At 32.5% G+C, this 26,661-nt stretch overlaps 1 protein-coding gene across 1 annotated transcript; it reads right to left on the bottom strand.

Moving 5' to 3' along the window:
* Positions 1-1,235: 1,235 nt before the first annotated feature.
* LOC140757856 (uncharacterized) lies at positions 1,236-7,630 on the bottom strand. Its single transcript, XM_073093727.1, has 5 exons — positions 7,537-7,630; positions 3,790-4,164; positions 3,172-3,441; positions 2,200-2,358; positions 1,236-1,772 (listed from the first exon to the last, which is right to left on the bottom strand). The coding sequence occupies exons 1-5, from the start codon at positions 7,628-7,630 to the stop codon at positions 1,570-1,572; spliced, it is 1,101 nt and encodes a 366-aa protein (XP_072949828.1). The 3' UTR covers positions 1,236-1,569.
* Between the last annotated feature and the right edge of the window lie 19,031 nt (positions 7,631-26,661).

The raw sequence follows: 26,661 nt of genomic DNA, 5'->3' as shown, positions 1-26,661 counted from the left end.
GATTTTATAAATTACCATTTCAGCATTAGGTTGTGTATATGAGTTACCTTTGACGGTAGTGATAAAAATATTGCCAAATTATATTAGCCGTAAGTAAATATCTTTTGATGTATGTGTAATTTGATGTTTGTAAGAATAATAAAACTAGTCAAAACATTTTCGTATTGTTTTATTACTTTCAAAAATATATCTTGTAAGCCCCTAACAATCCATTGGAGACCAAGTTTCAACATTTAGTCTAAATTCAGCCCTCACAGACAAATGTACAGTGATTAACTAACTATAATTATACAAGAATAAGCCTTAATTAATGTTAGAATTAACATGAAACCATTTGCACAAATAATAAAACGATAGTATTATTTTCGTAATTTTAAATAAAGTTTAAATCAACATTTAACACCACATTGCAAAACCGACCATTCAGTTTAATTATATACTATTTACAGTACAAAACATTACGGTTACCCACTTCACCGTACAATACTATGACCATGTTCTAAAAAGTTATCTGATAAATGATAAGTAAACTGGCAAATACCATTGACACCCTCTGAAACTGAACAACGTTCTATCCCCGTATATAAAGCGTTAATGGCGGTATAAAAATAACTTTACAACATGATAAACTGAAGTCTAGTTCAAAATGGTTCTGGTTCATAAGGCGTTCCAACTTAGTCCTCAGCAGAAGTGATACATGACATCTATAACGATTAGGTATAACTGCATTTTTTTATTAATACTAAAACATTTTTCTGATTTCCTTGGAAATACATGAAACCACTTGAAATCATAACAAGATTATTTACAATATCCCTAGATAAGAGATATTACACCACAACTTATTATGCCATCACAATAACTTATCTTTATGGTAAAAATGGTATTTTCAAACAATATTCCCATTTTAACCTGATCAATATAAAATGTAAATAAAGCAAGTGTAATAATCATACAACACATAACATACAAACAACTAAGATTAGTCTAAACTAAACTATTCATCACTTTTCACATTACTATCATTGCCCAAACAAATGTTTGGAACAAAAAAAATGTACAAATTAATATTAAAAAGAAAATAAGCAAGCACAATCAAATTAGTATTTATAGATAAAAAGACGTTACAATTGTATATAGCAAATAAAAATATTCCAAAGAATGACGATGTAGTATTTACCATTATATAAAAGAAAGTTTCATGAATAAATTACCTATATAACGATGATATGATACAAGTGATACAACACAACACATCATTACGAATATCCAAAATACTCAAAGACAATTCCACTCTACCCGCAAACCAAAACATTTATCTATTCCAGAGACCAAGTAAACTTAAACAGAACCGTACATAAGATGATCACAGAAGTGCTGTTATACTAAGTTGGAACGCCTCCCATAAGTACATACATCGCAAAACCTCAGTAGTTTTAGTGAAACATTTGCATTTGGCAAATTGTGAACTATTGCTTGAACTTTTCTAAAGAGGAAATCTATCCTTCAACTTCAAGAGTTAACAATGACGATAAAACAGAAATGGTCCAAACCAAAGCACTACCAAATTTAGTTCTCCTCAACATCAAAATCAGCATCCGCTATAATCTGGTCTCCGGACACAACCTCATGCTCAGTCTTCAGATGATCCAGTATGCATTTGATGTTTTTCTCAACATCTTCAAACTTCATGCATTTGAACTGGCATATCTTGCACGTGAAGAAATCTGGCTCGTTGCTCTCAAACACCTTCCACACCCAACTCGTGTTCTCTGTAATAATATCTGCAATTAATCTACAATCTATCGAATTTTATTGTGATCTTCTTTCATTTACATATAAAAGAAATTAATAAAATAGTTTTCTATATATTTGGGCTAATGTTGGATTTGACTGAACTGATTTTGATGGTGCCTTCACGAGAATGCAGAGTATTATATGGGTTATTGCACTTGATGATAAGTGACTACTGCCGCCCGTGGATATCTGTAACTAACCCCAGATAAGGGTAGAGTACTGAGGAATATGTTGGCATGCCTCGGATAAGTATGTCTCTTTTATAACACACCTTAAATTGATCTTAACACTCTCATTATTAGGCAGAAATAACTGTAGCGGTAGTGACGGAGTCGAACCACAAAGGGTTCCGCCTTCGAAACAAACTAAAAATAAAACCATACGAACTTCAAATGAACATACCCCCTCTCTTATAATGCACCATTTTGAGATGTCTATTCATATTGCCGGTGGCGTTGCCCCCATGGCAAATATTCCGGTTGCACAGCTTGCACTGCGCCAACGTGCTCGTCACTCTGTTGAAGTACAACCATATCCAACTGCGACGCTGCTTCACCGACTCTGTTGGTAGCAAATGATAATATGGGGTCAGTTACCATACAAACAATTATTTATAATTCAATGCTCGAAATGCTGTTACTGGTCTCCTCACAGAAAGAAAATAATGAAGCTTAATTAATATTTGAGACCATTACATTGCTGTTGACTGGCTTAAAAAAGTTATTAAGTCTATTTGATTTTACAGTAATCACTGCAAAAAAAACACGCAAACAATAGTTTATTAAATTAGCACCTAGGTAATACTAAATTTAATATTGGAAAGAAATAAATGTATTCCAACTGAAAAAGATCGCACATTAAATGGTTCTTCTACTCGATACTAGATGGCGCTACTTGTAGGACTACATTTTTTTAATATTGTTTGCTACAGATTTTATTATTTGTTTTATAATTTAAATAAATAAGCGTATTTATTCTATCGTTGGGGAAGAGTGACGACATATAGTTTAAAAAAATTAATGACGGACTTTACGTATCCTACTACTATTCGATAATAGATGGCGCTACAAGTAGCAGATGTAAGGCCGGTTCTAAACAGTTTTGTGATGGAGATGAGTTCTGACATGAAAATGATATTGAGTATCTTTTCATTTATCGTTAATGTTAATAATTAATTTCATGTGGAGGTCTAATTTAATAGACAATAAACCATTGTCAATATGTATTTGTAAACGGATTTTTTAGAATGATCTAATGAAACATGCCTTACAACCAGATTCTGATTAAGATATCTGCCTAGGTGGGCTTTCAACCCGACATTCTCCGTGTGTCAGACCAGCATTGAGCATTAGGACATCTGAATCATCAACATACCTGACAGCTCTTCCCCATCCTTAGACGAAACTATAGTGTCTTCACCCCTTAATTCATATGATGTCTCCTCAACCCTTATATCTGTGGTTCTGTCCTTTAGCTCCACCTCTGCCTGGAAAACGCCCGGGTGCTTTGTCCTCACATGTCTGTTCATGTTATTAGTGTTACAACCCTTAATTGAAAGCACAACTTGACAAAGATTGCATCTATATATGACATTACTAAGCTTGTCAAAGTACTTCCATACCCAACTGCGTTTTCTTGAGAAATCTGCAAAAGATTGGAAATTTTTAATCATTTTTATTTTTAAGAGACTTAATTTAAGAAGTGTTTTCTTTAAACACATCTATAGTGAGATGATGTGTTTGATTAGATAAAAATGAGATAAATTAGACTGGCGCAATGACGTAATGAATATAGTGTTGTTGATGATAATTTTCATACAGAGGTGTCTATTAATTAATTTAAGTGATTAATTTTATACAAGTTAATATGATACCCCATGAATGTGATTTAAATCTCATACAGTTTTATTTTCGAAAATGTTCTCTAATGTAATGTTCTGTAAGTTTTAATGTGTTGTAACTGTAACTTGTAAATTAACACAAATGAACTTACCAAAAGCTTTTTTCAGTTTTTTCTTCTTCGGTATCAACACATAGTGCAAATCTGATGGCTTATCGCCTTTACCGCTTATACTTCTAACCGCTACCGATGTTGCATCAGAGGCATCTGACAGCATCACCGTATCTGATTTCGCATCATCATCTTTCAACATGTTAAACTGTAGAAATTCTATTTGGAATCCTATAGATCCGTCGGGTGTCTCCTTGTGAAGATCGTAGATCTCCTTATGGCATGATGTTATGTGTTCTAGTCGCAATTGATTATCATCCTCTGGTGTTGTGGTTATTACTGCCTCACATATATTGCATTTATATTCAGTATCCGAAGTCTTAATGAAGTATATCTGTATCCACTCAGATTGTTGATCTGCAATTAAATAGTCATTTTAAGCAAAATTCACTTGTGATTTTTCTGAAAAATATAGAGCAAGTTTTTTGTATACCTGGTACAAAAAATGCCTATATACATTTTAGCTATTGCGTTTTGCCCTTTACAAGTACAAATAGCATTATATGAAATGAAACTCTTGTAGCATGATCTATTTATTTATTTTTATTGGGAAAAACAATATTTAAAAATAAAACAAGTACTTTCTTGCACTCTTTTAATTTTTCATTTTCATGAATATATTATAATTAAATTTAGAAAAAATGTGAGTAGAAAGAGTAAATAATTGGAGTAAAAATTTATTGCAAATATTTTGAAAATGTTTTCAAATAAAATAACTGTTTGGGAAATTTTATTAAATAAACCTTGCTTCATTAAAAATATTTCAAATATGTACATCTTATTATAAGTCTTAAGTCTAAACTAAAATTAACTTAATTGTATAAACATTTTAAATATATTTTTTTTTCTAATGTAAAATCCTATTACTAATTGTACAGATCAATTGCAAAGATTTAATACTGATCGATTTTCTTAAGAAATAGCTTAAAAATTATATTAAACACATCATAGTCTTAAGTTTTAAAGTTGTAAACAAGATCTTAACCACTGAGAATAAATTAATAATGAAAACTAATTTCTTAAACAAAGACAATTAATCATATTGAGGATATGTAACAAACATTTACTCATTCTTGCTGATATGCCATTTTTTACAATCATTTTTAAAAGATACTTAAATCTGCAATAATCTGTCTCCACATTTATCAATAAGTATAGCCTAAAACAAAATTTTAAAAACAAACAAAGATTTCAGATTTTAAAACTTGACTTGTGAGCTAACCTAAATGGATTTGTACACAATACATGAAACAAAGTATTTAATCAACTTAATCCGAGAACATTGGTTTCTTATGATTATGGAAGTCTCTAACAACCTCCACGCCGTATGTTTGCATGTTGATAAGCGATATGCAGCCAGTCTTCTGTCTGTAGGAGCAGCACCACTGCTCTGCGCCACACTGTAGCCTGCTCTTAAACACATACGTGTATCCTTTGTACAAGATCTGGTGGCCTTTCTTCGTCGGAACACACTGGACCAACTCATCACCTGAAAACCCTTGCTACATTAGTTTACTAACTTCAAAACCTCAAAAAACTACACTCAAATCAAAACAACCACAAATCAACACTGGTTTATTCAACACTATCTACGTTGAAACTAGAATTATATATACGTCTTTATACTTAATAATGGTTACATTAAATCTTAAATATATGTTTTATAACAAATAAGAAAAGTAAGCAAGTTATTTTTCAAAGAAAGTAATGCAATAACACAGCCACAGACAAAACAGTGACACTAGAACTGACATATAACATGACGTTTATCCGTCGTGTACAACACGGCAAAGATTATACAGTATACAGCCATTACATTATTGCTATCTTTCAAGTTTTTTTTTCTAAATATGTTTAATTATAAAAATCTTATAAATAATTGTGCTTTCATATAAAAGCTTAAATAATGAAAACTTTCTTATTTATATTTGAATGAATGTTATGTAACGTAAACATTATAAATGTTCTTGACTAGAAATGTACATTATTAATGATTGTTACTATTATCATTCAAGTCCATTATTATTATTATTATTCACCAATTTATGTATAATTATATCACATACGTAAAACACACTACTGCCATAGAAATAAGGCGGATCAATAAAGAAAGTTTAACTATGAATCGATGAAAATGCTACACTTAAATTACAATAAATAAGTACTAATGACCAACTAAAAACATTGCCATTGTAACATTGAAGCATATAATTCCTATCGTTAATTTGTTTTTATCATTACAACTAAATATATGTGCAGCTGTGGTGTTTTTAACACAAGTCAGTTTTATCAGTAGTAATAATTTTGGTTAACCCCTATCAAATAACCCATTCAGCATATTATTTAAAAGGACAATATTGAGGTCGGCTGGAACGTTTTGCCTTGGTGTTTTAAGTGGCGGTACACCCGAAGCGTGATTGTGCGATCCAGTCAGCGTGGTTATTGCATTATTTTTCGTATAAATAGCTGCTTTGCACCCACGATAAGCGTATTGACACCACCAACGAATTCTTTCTCCTTGTACCCGTTGCTTGTAAAACGTGCAGTTGTCGATTAAAATAACCGGGTTGCCACGCTTTGAAACTCCAAACTTGGCACCTGAAAAAATCTCTATATAGTGCTGTTACCGTTAGATTAATATAAATCATAATAAAAAAACCTTATTTATAAAAAGGTTCTCTTGCGTCTCAATATATAGAAATATATTCTTTTATAAAAATATGTGATGAATAAGTTAGATACACATTTTTTAAATTTTAGAAATGAACAGACGTAAAATTTGTTACCAGTTCGTAAACCTTTTGAACTGTAGAGGGTGAAAAATAAGACATACATAGACACTTCTGACCGACGCAGTCACGTAAAAAGAACTTAAATATCGTAAACAAATATTCATATCATAATTATTCTCAAAACTGAGAGGAATTATATAGGACCACGTGTAACCAATATTACTAAGTAAATAAATGTAATATAGTAATAAAAAGTTTATATTCTTTTATTTAATCGATAAAAATAAAACCAATAACATATGTAATATAATATATCTAATATATAAAAATAAAATTATTTACCCAAAACATCTTTAATTTGTCCTATTCACATCAGATAGTATATATATTTTTATATATTGACTAATTTAACTAACAATAAAAATAAAACATTGATTGATGCGCATCGTAGTTATATCATAAGATAATCATATTTAACAGTATTATTTACATACTTAAATGTAAATGAGGCATATATGGCGTATAAGCTATCTGACATTACGGAGATTCTCAAACTCTTGCAACACCTTCCACTTTTTTTAGGCTGGTAGATCTCAAACGACCACAAGAGGACATAATCAGCCACTTTGAGAAATACTATAACTAAAAGTAATCATCGCAATTTATAGGTAAACATTTTAACCACTAAATCAAGGCAGTTAAAAATCCTTTTGCACCTTTTTAAGTGTTTAATTACTGTTCGAAATTATAATTCGTTTTAAATCTATTCCATTTGTAAATGTGACTGAACAATTATTCTTAAATGGAATCGTTGGACGGTTTGAACTGAACATATTGCATTTTGATTACGCGTCAAGTTTTTTCTGTCGACTGTACCTTCCGTTTCGGTTGAGTAGTAAGGGTGGGCTATGGCTGTGGTAGTTGACCACCGTTAGGACTTGTGTATCGGCGCACTCCAGTGACGCCTTGCACGCATGCCGCCCAGACCTGTACGAACAGTACCACCTGGTCGTCTGCTTCACGAAGTTCATGCGATTAGCGCGCCAGTACGTGTGGCCACCGTACAGAAACAAGTTGGAGCCGTTCACCATATTAATTATCTGTCCTGAAGTCACATAAAATGTATTAACGTCTCTATTAAAATTTAACAATCTATCATTGACTCGTAATACAAACTCGCGAACAATGACGAGTGTGTAAACACCGCGCAGAACAGCCGTGTAATCCTTTGATGAAATCCTGAAAAATCGAACCTAATACATCAAAGTACGTTAGTTCCATACTCGTACTCGCATGTATTCGTCTTAGCCCTGAAGCTAGTGTAGATCGTAATGGAAATTCCATACCACTGTCTATATAATATGCAATAATTACAAATATAGCATAGGGTTTTTATTTATTTAATAGATATTTAATTAGAATTTGACTATATTCACATAGATTTGTTAAATTTTAAAAAAGAAATAAAAACGTCTATCAATATGTTTTCGTCAAAATCATCACACGTAGGTATAGGATATTAATAACTAATTTGAGATTTATGAGACGACCAAAAAAGAAAAACCAAATTATAATTCGTACTACTACATATAATATTTACATACCTTTACAAATTTTCAATAAATTATTAATTTCAAACAGTAATAATAAGTAATATTACAACTATTTCATTTCCTATTTGATATTTGAAATGCAGAGATTTTGAACTGTTCGATATTATAATAATTGTATTTTATTTCCATAACAATATCTAAAACTTATAAACTATACTGTTTTTTTTTCCATAATATAGGAGTAGCAGACGAGCATGCAGTCCACCTGATGGTAAGTGGCTACTGCCGCCCATGGACATCTGTAATCAACCCCAGATAGGATTAGACATTCCTACCTGAGGTCGGCCACAGATGCGCCGCTACCCCTGAGGACTAAGCTGGAACGCCTCGGAAAAGTATGTCTCAGAGTATGTGTCAGAAATAGGTGTGGAGGTGGTGCCGACAGAGTCGAACCACAAAGGGTTCTCTATCACCTACAAAAAATTAAAAAAAGTACGGAAGATCTCGTTTTAACTTTAATTGAATTGTTCTGCAATCTCAAATAACATTACAACGTTTAAACCAATAACCATTATAATACTCGTCATGATTTAATAGATACCTTATAATTTATAAGAACTTTTCAAATTACTTTCACGTTTAGTCCTGCATTCTCAAATAATATTAAATTAAACCAATAACCATTATAATACTTGTCATAAATGAATAGATACCATATTATGTATTAGAACTTTTCAAATTACTTTCACGTTTAGTCCTGCAATCTCAAATAATGTGACATTAAACCAATAACCATTATAATACTTGTCATAAATAAATAAATACCTTATTAGTTATTATTTATAAGTACTTTTGACTTCACTTCATAGATTAACAAAAGATGCCCCAGTGTTACTTAAATATGTTTTGTGTGCTAAACTACCAACTATATTATTTACAATTTTCTATCTGAATCGTAGTTTCAAATGCAAGTCATTAATATTCAATCTATCCAATCTGCCTACCACAGATTAATATTTGACAATTTCTTGATACTAGACACGGTCAATTTTCGATTTTTAATGGGTTAAAATTGGGTAGATGATTATATTAATAACGAGCGGAAATATCTTTGAACGTAACTGCAAAAAATCGCTAAATATGCATTTTACGGTGTCGTAAAATGCCGTCTATTTATGTGTTTTTATGCCATCAACAACTTTTTAATATTATATTGTTCTGAACCATCAGCGTCTTTTTAATACTTTCCTAACGTTCTTAATCTAACGTTTGCGATTTAATAAGATTAAAGAAGTAAACTAGTATGCTGTTCATTTGATAGCGAGTAGTCACTGCAACAATGATTCTATTTAAAGCCGATCACATGCGTAACCACCCCTCAGTACTAGGGTGGTAACCTTATATATGAATCATCATCCACACTCTTTCACCAAAACACAAAAATATAGTGACTATGTACCTCCCCGGTCAAACCATATCTACCACTTTTCAATTTGTCTCTATCTTTTTTATTATTTGCACTGAACTACATTACTACTAATTAGAACTATTCTGAAATTTTGTCCCTAATTTTGGAATATCTTCCATTTTCGTCGATAAAAAGGCGTGGCGGTTCGTGGTTGTGAACATTCATGCTTATTACCACCGCGGTGCCTTTGCTCTCGAGAGAAGCCTTACAATCTTGTCTAGATCTAGACGAGCAGTACCATCTTATAGTTCTTCGTCCAATATTGATCTTGGATTTTGCAAATGTGTACCCGCAATACCAAAATAGTTTCGCCCCGCTCGACATTTGAATGATTGCCCCGCGATCTGGAAAATAATGCTTGATTAGCATACATGTTGATTAGTTATGAATATAGTGGAAGTTGTGAAGCAATGATAACTCTCGACTCAAACAATATAGTTTTTATTTGCGGCAATTTTGGTCTACATGTAGAACGTCCAATATACGAGTATTTTAGTTAAGTCTAGATAAATAAATAATGATTTAAAAAATTATTTAAAAAAAACCCGCTTTTATTGCTAAATTTAGTGTTCAAAATTTAAAATTTATCAAGCTGGCGAATTAAGCTCAAAGATTCCATTACATACATACATAGATACAACCCAAGCTAATAAACGCGTGTTAAGAAAAATGGGCTATTTTTATTCTATTTGAAAAACATTTTTTTCTCTTTATGACAGCTTAAAAATGTTTTCGCATTAGCCGGATCGTAACAGTATCATGGTACTGAAAATATACTTGGGTTTGCTACATTTAAATATCTTAGATGTAGATATTTAAATGTAGCAAACCCATGATATTTAAATGTAGATTGAAGGAATTTGAAAACCATATAAAATAAGTTAGACCATATAACTCAGTAACCCTAATTTGCCGAGTTAAATAGTTCTTGAAGTAATGCGATTTGCATTACTTTTTCTTGAAGTACCTTCCCTGACTGTCCTGCACCATAACAGGCCTAGGATGGTTGTGTTCGAATTTCTTGTCAATAATCTCGTTATCTATGCACTTGACAGCGACTTTACATCTGGTGGTCGACTTTGAGGAGCAGTACCACGTCTGGCAACGGGTGCTGGCTTTTCTCACCCAGAAGGTGTAACCTTCGTACTTCAGAAGTTTGTTTCCCTGGTACGTTGTTATAAATAGCCCTGAAATCAACGATTTTGAAAATTCCATGGTTTTGTCTATTTCAGCCAAATAGTATTTTTGACCGAAAATTTCAATAATAGATGTGAATTGGAAATATGTTTTTTTTTCTTTAAAATGTATGTATTCACTGGCATGTCGTAGGTATACCTGGTAGCAGGTCAGAAAACTACCAATTTATGGAAATATTTCGTAATGAATATTAAAATAAAAAAATGACTGGAAAGTAAACGTCATCATATTTAATAAAATACCTTTTTATTGCATTCAATTTGTATCAAAACCCAAGGAATAACTTTACATAGGTACAAATTTACATAATACTTTTAGGAGATCCTACATAAATATTTAAATTAAAATAAAACTTTATTCAAGGAAAAAATAACAAAAAAAAACAATATGTAAATAGTGGATTATAACAGAGAATATAATACCTAAACCTATTAGCATTAAAAATATTCGATTTCAAAAAATCAAAAATAAATCTTTTTCACTAACTTCCTTATATCTAGGTATATATTAAAAAATAATGAAACAAATTTTATACAGATAAGTTTCTTACGAAAATAAATTATTGGAAGACTGCATACATCATCGATCTACAGCTAAATCCGAACGCCGTCAACAGATGGCGTTAGTAGTATCGAAATACGTATCGTGCATCAAACGTTTCGAATTCCACGACTTGACTTTCGAGTACCTGCCCTGTTTATCTTGCACCATAACCGGTTGTGGGTGGTTATGGTCGAACTTCTTATCTATGACCTCGAGGCCCACGCACCTGAGGACCACCTTACACCCGACTGACGTTCTAGAGGAGCAATACCACCGATCACAACTATAGTTGCGGTTTGTTCGCCAAAATGTGTGACCTTCGTACTGTAGCAGCTTTGTCCCGTGACAGGTTATTATTATCGTTGCACTGTTAGTCATGTCTGTGGACAGGATATAAAGAGTTTGAAAGACGTAATCAGCTTACAACAAGATTTAAAAGTGTAATAGATTAACGCTATTGTCAAGGCATAATAGTGGTTCATTAAACCATCAACACCGATTACACGATAACTGTGTAAACAGTTTTCAAACAGTTTAATTTATTTAGTATTTGATTAATTTAATACTTAGTACAAAATAACTTAAAGGTAATATTTTAGTAGGAATGACAATAAAAAAACAACAATAAATACCACATTCGTAATATTTATTACAACATGCATCTTACTGTGAACATCAATATTTTGTGATCTTTTATACTAAGTACTCAATTTTACAATACTTACGAAATGTGTTAAAAAATAGTAATAATTTATTTCTAATTCAGTATTTTTGGTAACACGTAAAATGATTAATTAACTTACTTTTTAACCGACTTCATTGTTAACTAAATTAAAGTTTAACAATTAATACACGACACATATTGTTAGTTACATTGGTTAAAACACTTATACATACAAAACTATGTTAGTTTTACCGGCTGGAATAAATAGACAGAAAAGTGCAATATGCAAATTTTTGAAGTTGATCTTCTGTAATATAATAAGTGTATTTTTATATAATTGATTTGGTTTATAATTTTATTTATAAATGATTTGGTTGCAAACGAGCATGCAGTCCATCTAATGGTACATGGTGACTGCCGCCCATGGACATCTGTAACCAAATACATACAGAAGAGGTGTTCCATCTATACAGTTCATCTTAAAATAATATGTTCAACTTATACGTACTTGTTATAGACATATTTTATATTAATTATGTTAAGTAAAAATATTTACAGAAAAATAGACAGCCGCTTTAAGTAAAATATTTATTACATTAAATTTATATGAAAATAAAAAATACATAATCACACAAGTACGTAAAACAAAGGTAACATTTTAAAGAATAGCCAACAAATTAGCCGCTGCATGTCGCGCGGTTGCAGTGCTACTGTCGCGCGCATGTCGCGCGGCTGCTATTATGTAGTTTTCGCGATTCGAGACTTCGAGCAGTGTTGCCAACTCTACTGTTTTAACAGTAGATGTTCTTTCAATGCAGTCTCTACCATTCATCATAATCAAATATTTTGTACGAGTACCATTAAATGGTGTATATTTTATACAGTAAGAGTTTTGAAGCTTAATGTACGCCTCCGATCGACGCTAACTTTTAAATACAGCGTCTTTTTTTTTCATGACAAATATTTATATGGCCCGCATGTCCGTATTTCCGAGATAGGTTTTCCGATTTTATTTATATAGATTTACAAAGGAAACCCACAACGGCTAATTTGAAGGACCTCTAAGAATTACAAGAACTTAATTTTCAAATAATTTCAATTAAAAAAATAACTAAAAAAATCCAGTATTAACGTAATATACGTTAATACTGGATATAAAATAGTGCAGTGTTACAAATCAATTGACATTAGAGCAGCGGGGTGGAGTATGCTTTTGACCTTCCATATTTGTAGAGAGAAATACGCTCAACAATGCGTGGTTGCAATCCAATTCTAGTTTAATGGTTAAGACGTATACGAAGAGATTCATTTAATTATATTAGTTTTCCGTGGCTTAATACTAAAATAATTCATAAATGGTAATCATCATCGTACCACCTCTTCAAACTCGCACTTCTCGAACTAACTAGCGATGGCAATTAATATGAATGAGATATGATAAAAATAAATCAAATTTGGAAAACATAATTTTTGCATCCATGTCTAGACAACATTCTTCAAAAACCGAATAATATACAAAGATGCATTTACGACAAATGAATTGTGGAGACTGCATACATCTTAATCCACTCATCAGTTGACGTCAGTCGTATCCGGAGTTTCATCGTCTTCGACTGCACCACTTTTTAATTTTAACTTCCAAGTCTTAACCTTCGCGTACCTGCCCCGTTTATCTAGGATCAAAACTGGCTCCGGGTGGTTATGCTCGAAGAGCTTTTCTATGACCTGGAGGCCCAAGCAGCTGAGTATCACTTTGCAATTGCACGACGTTCTTGAAGAGCAATACCATTTGTCGCACCTGAAGTTGCGGTTTCTTCGCCAAAATGTGTGTCCCTCGTATTGCAGGAGCTTCTTCCCGCCAGACATCGTTATCATCGTAGCGTAGTCCGATGTGTCTGTAAAAATAATTAATAAGTACTAAAAAGAGGGGAATTAGTCACAATAATACTGAAAAACAAATCGTTATACATAGGTTTTGACACCCAAAGTACAGTGTCAAGGTATAAGAGTAAAAGGTGAGGTAAGAGTTCATGAGGTTTTCATCACATTAAAAAATAAGACCTAGAGGTAAAAGTATTATGTAGTCTAACAACGATTACCATTTTATTCAGTTTCAATACTAACATAAATTAATTATATTATTTTTGTTGGAAATAAAAAACGGTAAAAGACACCATTCCTTTAATATTCATTAAAAAAAATATAAAACAAAATGCAATATAAGCGACTTTGGCCATGAAAATCTATTATTTGATAATCTTTTACAATTTACAATACGCAATATAATAAAAAATAATAATATATTTTTAATACAGTAATCTTTGGTACGTATACGTAAAATATTTATTAACTTACTTTTTCTTAATCACTTAATTAAATTTAAAATATCGTTAACACATATTCCTATCCTTAATAGTACAAAATATACAGAAATGCATCAGTGTATGTTTAAAAAGCAAAAAAACATTCAGTTACATAGTGTTAAAAACCGAATGGATTCTTAGGAAGTCGTTAGGAAGTTTAAATAACAATTTTAATAATGTCTTGAAATAAACTCCCAATATCATAAGGATCTTTTCCATTCACGATTGCTTACGATTGCACGGATGTCGCAAATAGAGATGTGCCGAGTCAGGTCGACTCGAGTCAGTACTCGAGTACTTGTATAAAGTCGCATACTCGAGTACTAATAAGTGATACTGACGGTACTCGTACAGAACACTGACGCCAGTCTTATGTACCTCATATAGGCAAACGTTTAATTTAGTCGTGTAGGCACCCTTTTTTTTCGTCGTGCTATTGGACTGTGTGTTACAAAGTACTCGAGTACATTGTGAATACTCTGGAGTCGAGTACTGACTCGATTATTTTTTATATGAGTACTAAAGTACTGGAATATCAAAAATGACCGACTCGGCACATCATTAGTCGCAAATTAACTCGCTGCTGTCCCTTCGTGACGCGTGTTAGTACGAAATAGTAGGATGCAAGTAGCGCGTGCGGCGTGAGCTGTAGGACACGTATAGCCGTATTAAGCACGCGGGACAGGAAAAGCGAAAGTTCTTTATTGCCACAAAAAATATGTTTCCAAATAAAAAAAAATTCTCATACATTTTTTTCCAATTATAAAATTTGTCTTATTTAACTATCACGCAGGCGAACCCACATTTATTATTTAGTCTATACAGTAAATTAAATTGAGTTGTCTGTCCATATATTTTAGAAATAACTGTATTTTTAACATGTAATAAATATTTCAATTTTTTTAAGGATTTGTCTTTTACATTGATTCGACTTTTTATGTAGTTGTTGCATCTTATATCTAAACTAATCATGACAGTAATTATGATCTACTACAAATAAGGATAAAACACTGGTCAGAGCAACAGGAATTCGTAGTACACAGTTTATTTACACAGTATCAATATATTATAAAAAAATCACAACAAAAATATTATTAAAATATCTCACAATAATTAGATTACGTTAACGTTTTCACGTAGAATCTTAATCTATAATCACTAACGAGTACCGATTCACCGTTCACCACACAGATATCGTACGGACTTCGCCCGCTGTATGACGTAGCTATCGTAATTTATATTTTACTATTGGAACATAATTATGTACTTAAATGACGTCAGTGAGGAAATGAAGCGAACTTTGTTTACTATAAACAAAGATCATTTGTAGTTCTTATCTAAGGGATATGTTTTATACGTAGGGATGACTTGAGGCAATAAATAATGCAATTGAAAATGGCGGCGCTATATATTTCTGACTCTTACTTTGAAGCGAGCCAAACTCAATTGCCCGAACAACAACTAAACTCAGTAAACGTCATCATTGCCGACACGTATAATTGGCAAAAAATACTTTAACAAAAAATATTTTTTCGGCAAAACTAAATTATAACTTTATTAAAACATCGACTTGAGATTAAATGAATTGAAATTAAAAAAAAATATTAGTTTTTATATTGAAACAAAATGCTTAACAACAGTCAATTCACTGAGCACCTTCGTCTTTGAAAATAATTTTCTTGACATTTTTTTGCGAAATTCGTATTAGACTCGTTCATTTGTTAATAGGTCAATGCTAGTGCCTAAAATATTCTTAGGCAATTAGTAAGTTCTTTAGTTATTTGGGGGACAACATTTTTAATTATCGGAAGTCATCAACTGAGCAATAGTTATTAATTCTAATGGTAAAAAGTACAATAAAATATATAAAATGGAAAAAAATATCTTTAAAAATAAAGTAATAAGTAAATTCCATGGCAAAAAGAATAAATTATCAGACTTAATTTGTTGCCTTTATATACCACATAACGATGTCGTAGATAAACAAGTACAGCTGTGAACAGATCTAAAAATACACTTGTAAGTAGTAATGTAAACATAATAGATTGATATGTGTGCGTGATCTTTGAACCGCAAGGACGCCGCCTTATCAGCGACCTTCGCGTCATATAGAGCGTGAATTGGGAACAGCATAGATTAACATAATAAATCCAACAAAATACATCTTTACGCTAATTCATCAATATAAAAAATTAAAAGTTGCTGGCACTTTTTACCTAAATACCAACTAAAACTATCGGAAAGTTACGAAAAAAACGGTTGTCGACAACCGAACCGCTTCCAAGCCCCTAATATAACGAAGGATCATCCATCCAGAAGGAATAAAAACAATAGAATTCGTCCAAGCTTTTCATGATTCAGGAAGAATCACCAAAACACGCATTACATAATTTCATATGTAAATAACAAATACTAAGTGAGATTAAAAATATGTCATGTTATTTCAAGCACATATTATGTAGACAGCTTTATATCATTCTTTGGCACGCCCTGCAGCCATAACGGCTTGTCGGATTTAAAGTTGAACATACGAGGTATCGTTGGATTAATATAAATTGTGGGAGTGACTACGCTACAGTGTTGGCAACCTGGGAGTTTTTTTTTTCTTTTTTGCTCTTCCGTGCCGACTCGGCACATCATTAGGCGCGATGCACGCGTTCTTATGAAATGTACGATAATTTTTCGGCAGATACGGTAATAAAAATATATTTTTTATTAATAAATCGCCCTTTTTTCGAAAAAAATATCAATTAAAGGCATATATATAATACGTTTATGAATTCATTAAAACAGTTTCCCAAAAAGTTTCAAGTAGCCAATTATCGTACATTTGCGTACGATAATGACTCGCTATCGTACATCGTACGGTGGTATCAAATTATCGTACATGTACGATAATTATCGTACGGTTGCCAACACTGCTACGCTACGCTATTTTGGGTATACTTGGATTTTTTGTTTTTATAAAACTTTTGTCATTTATATTTTACGAACTAATTATTTTGATACAGAGATACGACGTACGTAAATGTCCAATAGTTTTCCACTAATTAAATAGCCGTATAGAAATAATTTAAAGAAACTTCGAGGAACTGTGTAAATACAAAAATAATACTGTTAACAATTTATTTATCCATATTTACAGTAGAAGCATTATATTATGATACTAAGTGTTCATGAGATTTTCTCGAATGCTAGTGATTTCCTTCTCGTTAGACACTTTAAACTACCTTTTTTTATTTTTATAGTGTTCATTACAACATACACCTAATATAAATATATTGATGTGCCCTTACAACCTGATTACGATTATAATAATACTGAATTATATTACTGATATACCATTTCTAGTAAAATCAATTTTTGGTAGGTAATATATTTTTGTCGTGTATAGGGTTCGATCACTAAAAGGAACTAGATATACAATCAGCGACAAAAACGGCGTACCGAAAAGAGCGCCCAATTAGACATTTGGGTGCGCTTTTAGGTTAGTAATGTTTGAACGTTCGGAAAGTAAACATGCCTCAGTGCTTTTTTAAAAATTGCAAAAAATTTGCATTTATGTTAGAGCCTGTCACTTAGAATTTTATAAACACGTTTGACGCCACTTTTTAGGTTAATTTTGTATGGGATTGTGTATCTAGTTTCTATTAGTGATCAAAGTATATAGGTTATTAATGGTAAATCTGGATTGTTTGTTTGTAATTACCCGAGTACCGAGGGTAATATTTTTCAACCGCATGTATGTATGTATGGATGTACGTATTTTTGGCACGCCAATTTTAATTTATAAAGTTGGATTTGTCTTAATTATTGGAATGACATAGATTATATTTTTAGGAATTGGAATTATTGTTTTTGTGATTGCTATTATGTTTTCCAATTATTGTATACCTTTGCCATTTTGCCTATGCTATTAGCAGTTTTCAACAAGATTTTGATAATAAGAATATATCTAAATACTCGAATATACTAAATGTTCCGAATATACGGATCATAAATTGAGAGCTCGTAATTTCGGTATATAATATCCACTGTCCATACCTATCAGGTATCATGTTAGTATCTAATATGATCATATATTTATTATGAATAGGGGAACCAGGTGACAGATTTAATTCTAAAATGACATAACTTAAAATTTATAAAGTATTGGCACGGAATTCATGGAGTTGTTTTAAAAAATCCAATAAATCTGATATCATAAATACGTACCTGACGCTCTAAAATCTAAAAATTTTACAAAATAAATACTTTTTAGTTAGTATTTCTTAAATCTGATTTAAGACGAAACTAATTTAAGACTAAGACTGGAAGTTATTCTAAAACCTGGCAAGTATTTCCACTTACCAATTACATTTGGATTTTCACAAAACTTAGTAGTTTTTGAGTCCTGTTTAGATAAATACAGTTTCATAAAAACACTTTCGCACGAGATTCTCGTCTTTTATAACAATCCATTTCCTTGAAAATGGTTCCACCAAATTCTTACGTTTTCCCATACATTATTAAGTATAATAGTATACACATACATTTTTTCGCATAAAACGATCGCTAGTAAGCTCCAAGTCCCATCGCTTTGCAGTCCTGTATATATAATAGTATATAGTATTATATAGCGAAGGAATGTCCCGCACAATTTTGAACACGTGGACCCTCGCATTACCCTTTTCAGGATTATAACCATTAACAAAGTAACAAAACAGACTCCTTATCTTAAAACCCACAAAATAGAATTGGTGGGTCTATAACGTTTAGGCTTCTAACGCTAAGATAGAATTTGAAGTAATTGTCTATTGCCTATATAGGAAAACTTCTAAGTGATATCGCATATTCTTTACGAATAAGCCTATAAAGCTTATACGATGGTAGAGGGTTGAACATCGACTAGTTCGGACTACAGGCTGATTGGCTCATTCAAAGTCGCCAAATAAGAAATCCAATAATTCATGCGCTTAAATGTAATTATACATTAGATCTATTTGTCTTATGTAATTACAGAGATTTTATGTATATCTACGTAAGGAGTCTATTAGGTGAAATTGTATGTACAAAAATATATTTCTTTATGTAGAGAAATAGCATAGCGCGGAGCGTCGTATTGGAAGCATTAAGGACTTTCCTTTAGAAAAAATCTAAGCAAAACATTTTACATTTTTTGTTCACATATAATTGTACAGCAGACAACGCATTTTATGCTTTTTTTAACAATCGTGAATTTTATTAGTTATTTTAAGTTAATTTTTTTTTCGAAAAATTTTGCTTAAATTTTTAATTTGTCTCATTTTCTCGACCATAACCCAACTGCACTGCATTTGTTTTAATAACAAATACTGCAAACCTATTTACGTCGACATGTAGTCATGAATAATCATCAACGTCATCATCATGATATTCGAAATCTAACACAAATACAAAATAATGAGTGAGAACATGTATGATGGTAGATGGGAATTGCAATTGCCTGCTGCAACGACGCGCCGCGCTTCGCTAGCTAAGTACATAATAATATATCTTAACAAAACTTCTCCCTTGACTATAGTCCGATAAACATTTCTGTGCATGTGGCGATTTTGTTTAAAAAAAAATAACATTATATTGGGGATTCGCAATAACATGTTGCAAAAATAATCGTTAAAATTTTCTACTTCTTAAATAGTCTCGATAACTAGCCACAGTATGATGGCCAGTGGCGCCTCTGTTACACACAGAATAGTTTCTCGGACTATACTATAAACACCGAATATTAAAGTAATAATTTTATTCACTGTGACGTCACCATCACCTTATGTCATCATCAATTCTGATATTACTCAGGATTTCGTAGATCAAACGCTGCGAGTAGATCATCGAAGCCTTCCATAGGCAGTGGTTCAGGTGCGGGTTCGTTTTTATCTACAAAGAGAAGAATTTGGAAACAAGATTGTTATTGGTGTTAAAAAGCCAATTAATTCTACTGAAAATACACTGAAATTAGTTTTTAATATCGAATGCCAATACGGTGATTTCAAGTAAAAGCAAGAATTAGTTACCAATATAGAATTAAAATACATTTGCAAAACTGGCTATAAAAGAACAAGAGGTCGCAATGTAAGGGTCATAGCCAAAAATACAGACGTTTTAATTTATTAAGAAGCAATTAATGTGAAATATTCTTTGTTATACACGCTGGATATTTTTGGCTACGATAAAAAGGCTTCTGCGGCGATGGGCGCTATTAGAGAGAAGCTGGCAAGATAGAGCTCAGCAATAACCTTAAATTTAACACAAAAACAACATAGAACTAATAATAAACCAGATTCTCTATAAAAGCACCCTAAGCGTATCGTTAAGGTTTTATCTACAAGTGAAATACTTGCGAATTAAATGTTTTTATTAAATAAATGAATGATTATATCAATGTCACAAAGCCAATTATTTTTAATTTAAATGTTAAAATCTATTTTAATTATTACCAAAAGACTAAATTACTTAGTAAATATATCTTAAGAAAAGTAAGCTTAAGAAAGTAAGCTTAATAGCAGAACAAATCACTGATATAATTAAAATACAATGTGATAGTAACTTAAAGAAGTCAAGAAAATAAAAGTTCAGTAAAACAAATATTTTTAAAAGAAAGTGCTCATTATCCCAAATATTTAAAATATGACAGACAGACATTTTATATGCTTACTCTGCTGGATTCATAAAATGACTAAACTTAAAATGTAATTAAATTAATTAATGAAGAAATTTAACTAAGATGAATATGATAATGATTTCTATCTCAACTTTCTCGGTATTTAGTGAGTGCAAGGCAAGGTATATAAAATTATATAACACACCCCAATTCTCTTGGGTGGCATATCTACAAACACACACGTAGACAGACATATATATACACAGATTAGAAATCAAAGTTCAAATTTAAGTGTTTCGATGACCAATAATTTATTATATTATTTTTATATATTGTTCTAATTCTTGAATTTAAGATTTTTTCAAAGTTTGTCCATGAATGGACCCAGGGGATTCCTACTTTCTTCAAACAGGAGCAGTCCCATCGTATCTTCACGCCAGAAACAGGATGAAATAGGTACCTACATCCATTAGGTTCCAAGGTAGGTTTCCCGTGACTAGACTGGGTCAAAGTCAGGCCGAAAGCTGTAACATTGATCGAATAAAAATAAATAACCTAAAAGTTAGCTGAAATACAAAAGATAAAGAAGAATACATTACCTGGTTGATGTGTGTGGAAAATAAGCTTCCAATGCCGGTGAAATACCTAAAAATACTTAAAAAATGAGTTTTTTGGTCTTTATTTCGAAAGTCAACTCCTTATTCTCAAATATAATCAAGAATTTAGGCCTTGAGTTTTACAACTCTTCTCCCGGCTTAAAGGACGAAAAAATACATGAAATTGTCAGTGTGTTTATCTTCTTAGGGGTTGGTATGGTCTACCTATTTGAGCTATCAGTCTTCTTATTTTGCGTGGATAATTATTCAGTGGGGAATAATAACGGGATATTCGATGAGAATTGTTGCAAAAGCAAACTATTTATACTTTAAACATGTTTATTATTATTTAAACTGTTAAGATTGACTTAACTAAACATATAAAATAATATAAAAGATAAAAAATGATTTTGTTGAAACTAGTCTAGTTATCAAACCGACTATATTAAGGTAATTGGAAAACGTAAAAGATTCCCACGGCGTTCCCCAAGGCATATGAAATATAAATGACCAGCAATCAACCTGTGATTATGTAATTAACCCTTATCCTGAGAGTTCCTTGCCTCACATTGAACAGGAATAGTCTATGATGATATAAATCATAGTATATTCAGTCCACCAAATGGTAAGTGGCCTTTGCCGCCCATGGACATCTGTAATCAACTCCAAATAGGATTAGATATTACTACCTTAGGTCGGCCACAGATGCGCCGCTATGTATGTCTTTACCACACCCTTCAAAGCAGAACACAGCAGCGCTTGACACTGCGTTTATGAGGCAGAAATAGCTATGGCGGTGGTGCCGCCGGAGCCGAAACACAGAGGGTTCTACCACCTTCCAAAACTATCATTAAGCGCACCAAAATGTTTCTATTGTAGGATCTGTATATAATTAACAAAATTTACAGTTCTGTTCTATCCTACAAATATTTCTTATTACTTACAAAAGTAAAAACTAACAGTTCATAAAAATAACGCCCTCAAATAACATTTATCTGACTTTCTTCTTATTTTGGCGGAAGGACGGACATAACTAATTACACACTTTTATTATTTTGTAACATCCCTAATTTTTTACAAAGCTGGGTTTATAATATTTTTAGGCCATTAACGTAACGTACTTATCCCAATATGGTACAAAAATATAAAGAAAATCTTATTTTTTTGCATGTAGGTACATCTTTTAATCTTATTGAGCTCCTGTTTTGTTCAGGCCTTCATTATTGTTAAAATTAACATGCTTTACTCAACTTAATTAAGCACTATAATCGTCGTGCAAGCCCCAATACCGTTGGAACCAATAAGGTTACCCCATTAGGCTTTTCGACCTTCGGTAAACAAATCTTGTCTTATTAAGTATGTTTTTATCGTAACTTGTATTTTCAAATCAGTCTTAGTTCAATGTACGTTTTTTTTTAATTGTGTAGTTACTAGTGGCCCTAGCGGCCTGCACAGCTTCACCGGGTTTCGGTAGTTAGCCTCAGGCTCAGTTGGAACAAGATGATTATGGGCTGGAACGGAGGGATAGTTTTGGTCGCCATTGCCGGTTCCCTAGACCGTCCACCTTCGCTAGAGGGAGCGAAGGTTGCGGACCCAGCTACTGCCGGAGTCCTGACCATCCGCCTCTTGTCATATAGGGATTGTGGCTAACCCAAGGGTACCTACTGTGAGGTATCAATGTACGTGATCTCCTTTCATATGTATGATGGTATCATCTATTGTGACAATTGTGACGTTGCAGCGCAACCGTCTTTGCTTGTCGCACATCCATCTTACTTTTGGTCCGTTCTTGGAATGGAGAAGATATTTGTACGGTCCCATCTCTAGCGCAGGCTTCCCGCGTTTTGACGTCACAACTCTGACAGAATCTGTAAAATTTAATTAATGATATATACGATTAGGTTTTTTTATAGCCTTATCCTTATCTCTGCATTTGCTTTTAAAGTTCAAAGAAAGCATTAGTTTACATAAGTAAGACAAAGTGTTTCAAAAGTGTAAACGATAAGTGACCAGTGATGAACACTATTGCCCGTTATTAATAAATACTCAATCTATTCAATATTTTGTCTATCTAAGGTTGACTTCGACAATTACTTCACCAGACATTGTCAAATTGGTAGGTAAACTTGGTTAGATTGATTTATTAATAACGGGCATTTATCGCATCACAGTAGCAAAATGTTTATATCAGTTATCAAGGAATAATAAATTCTTTTGAAGATATTTTCTTAAATGCTGTCAAGACTAGTGTTAGTCTGACTGAACCTATTTTTATATCAATGATAATGCTTAACAAAAACAAAATTGAATTCAATTTATTTGTATATAAATCCAGATAGAATTGCTATTTAATAACGTTTAATAATTCATGTTGATATTTAATTTCTTTTTCTAAACATTATGACGTCATAACTCTGTCCATTTATTCCGGTGAATCAATAGGAAATTGTTCTCGTATATTTGTTTCTATAAAATTAGCTATAATACCTAACAGTTTTAAAATCTGTATATAGAGAGAAGAGACGTTCTTTTTTGGCATTAATTTCTCATTTAAGTAGGCGTATGCGGATAAAATAGTAACATAAAACACATTTATATAACTCCTTTAATCTTTTACAAAACTTAATAAATCCACAACCTTAGTAACAATACAAATCGTAGACTCTTAATTTAGCGTTATAATAAGTAGGTACCGTAATCTGTAACCGAACCCCGATAATACCATGACCCATAGATGAAATGGCTTAACAGACTATATGAACAACTCGCGGTATGTAGTACTTGTCTGATTGACTTGGACAAATACACTATGTAATTAGGACTATCATACTTGTTGCCATCACATAAAATTTGACTAAGTTCGAATTAGATAATATAGGTTATTTTACGTTAGAAGTCTATTCGGCTGCGTTATTTCTAAATCAATGTCAAACACTGATAATGTAGGTGTGACATGTCGCAGAAAAGAGTCGGCCAAAGTCTCCATACGGCCATACCCGATACGGCCGATACCGTTCACCAATATTGCAGTAGCACACAAGCTTGCGTGTAACTAATGGTACGAGTAAATGACCACACCCACCTATAGATATCTGTGACCAACACGATATAGAATAGGTTCTACCTAAACCCGAATAAGGATGCGTTAGATTTTCTGAGGACTGAAATGGTTGCTTTTTGCGTCAGTCGACATCTGTACTTTTTCACCGAAACGCACTACTACTTCATATTAGAAATTAGTATGGTCCAACCAGTGGTTAATACTGGCTCTACCACCTTTCGTGATAGCGTACTTGGCATTTTACGTAAAAAGACGTCAATGTACATGTAACCCTTTCACCCTTATAACTTCACCATCGATGGTAATGACTGTCACATTGCAGCGAAGACGCCTCTTCTTCTCACACGTCCATCTAAACTTAGTGCCACTGACAGAGTGCAAGTGGTACTTATGGTCACCCATTTCGAGCGCTGGCCGTCCACGACTGGACCTAATGATTTTGTATACCGCGTAACCTATACAAAACATATTTAATTAGTCAGCACATATAGGGAACTACTGAGAATATACCAATGTGTGTTATATTGCATATAACTAATGTTAAAGATAAATAATAAAGTTTTAGCGTGTCATACAAGAGGGGGCGTATTACTTGTCATAGACTTTGTCTGTCTATCCTATTTTGAATAGTTGTATCGATTATATAACAGTCAGCTGTTTAAAATTTTCGCCGATTATACAAATGTTATTATAATTTATTTGGTTTCCATTCAAGAAACGTGTTATTTGCAACATTGTTTTTATCCCAACAATTGTATCTACTCGTACTATCTACATTCAAACGTCTTTCTCTAATTAGAACGAAAACTTTCAGTAAAAAGTAAATAATAACGTCTGAATCCGCACTAAGGATTTCGAAATGAATGCAAGAAAAATGTTCAGCTAAATAATATTCTTTCGTGCTATAAAATCCTCCGTTTAGCTCTTGGCCAGTATTTGTTATTTTCTGCGAATTTGTTAGCAGCAAAAGACCGCTGTTCTATTCTAGTTTGACTGTGTAATAAACTAAATTTTGATATATAAAATGTTTCACTTCATGCTCAAGAATAACAACGCATCTATGATCAACCTCAGGATCTCCTATGTTATGAAAGGACTGATCACTTAAAACCAGATCGACTTGTACGAATATGAGTAACGAATATGTGCAATGTATATTGGTACGCGTTTAGTGCTTTTAAATGAAAAAGAAAACAATTGATTAATTCAGTGAATCGTAGACTGTGGAGTACCTACTCGTGAATCCTGATATTAATCTTATCGTTATATCAAGTGACATTTTGTCATTCGTCACGGCGAAAACACGTCACATACGAGCAGTGGCGGTAAAAGTTTATTTGATTTTACAAAATATGTGTCATAGACTTATTCGCCCAAAAATATGCATGATTCCGGTGACCGGTATTGTTTAGTTCTTGCAACCTTTTTTTAGCAACTTTGCTTGGCCCCGGTGCCCAGGGCAGACCGCCCCTTCCCTCCCCCCCTCTATTCAGGTCGAGCGTACGAGTAAATGTAGGGGCTACATGCTGGATGCCGTGTAATTATTAGATCCATGAATTATAACACAGGTCCTTATTGTTCCCTTCATGATGAACCCATCTTATATGGTACTTAAGCCCTCACTAGTATTAGAGATGATAGAGTGGTCCCCTTTAGGTACTTTTTAGAATAAACTGCTGTGAATGTAAGCCCTTGACATCAAGAAGGTACTTATTCACAATATAGTTCCGAATTACATTGTAGGAGTAACTATGAATACTCTACTTTAACTATTTTTGCGAATGTTTTTGCATTCTCAAACATTGAGATGGTAATTCTTTTATTTTGTTATTTTAGATATGTATCAGTGTAATAGTGAATCAGTCGTAATTGGAGTGAACCCTTCACGTGGAGACGAGATAAGTGTATCAATTGCCATCGATTTCACTTATTAGTCAATCAGCCAGTGCGCTCATATTCTCTGAATGCTTCATTGTTCTCCACACCACGTTATAAACCTTATCACATTCGTATAGAGTTCTCTTGAATGTAATAGTTTTTTGCATGACGCTCGAATAT

Source organism: Epargyreus clarus, unplaced genomic scaffold, assembly GCF_041222505.1.
Source record: "Epargyreus clarus isolate Ecla_fem2 unplaced genomic scaffold, WU_Ecla_fem_2.2 ptg000005l, whole genome shotgun sequence".
Lineage (NCBI taxonomy): Eukaryota > Metazoa > Arthropoda > Insecta > Lepidoptera > Hesperiidae > Epargyreus > Epargyreus clarus.
This window is presented reverse-complemented; position numbering and strand designations above follow the sequence as displayed.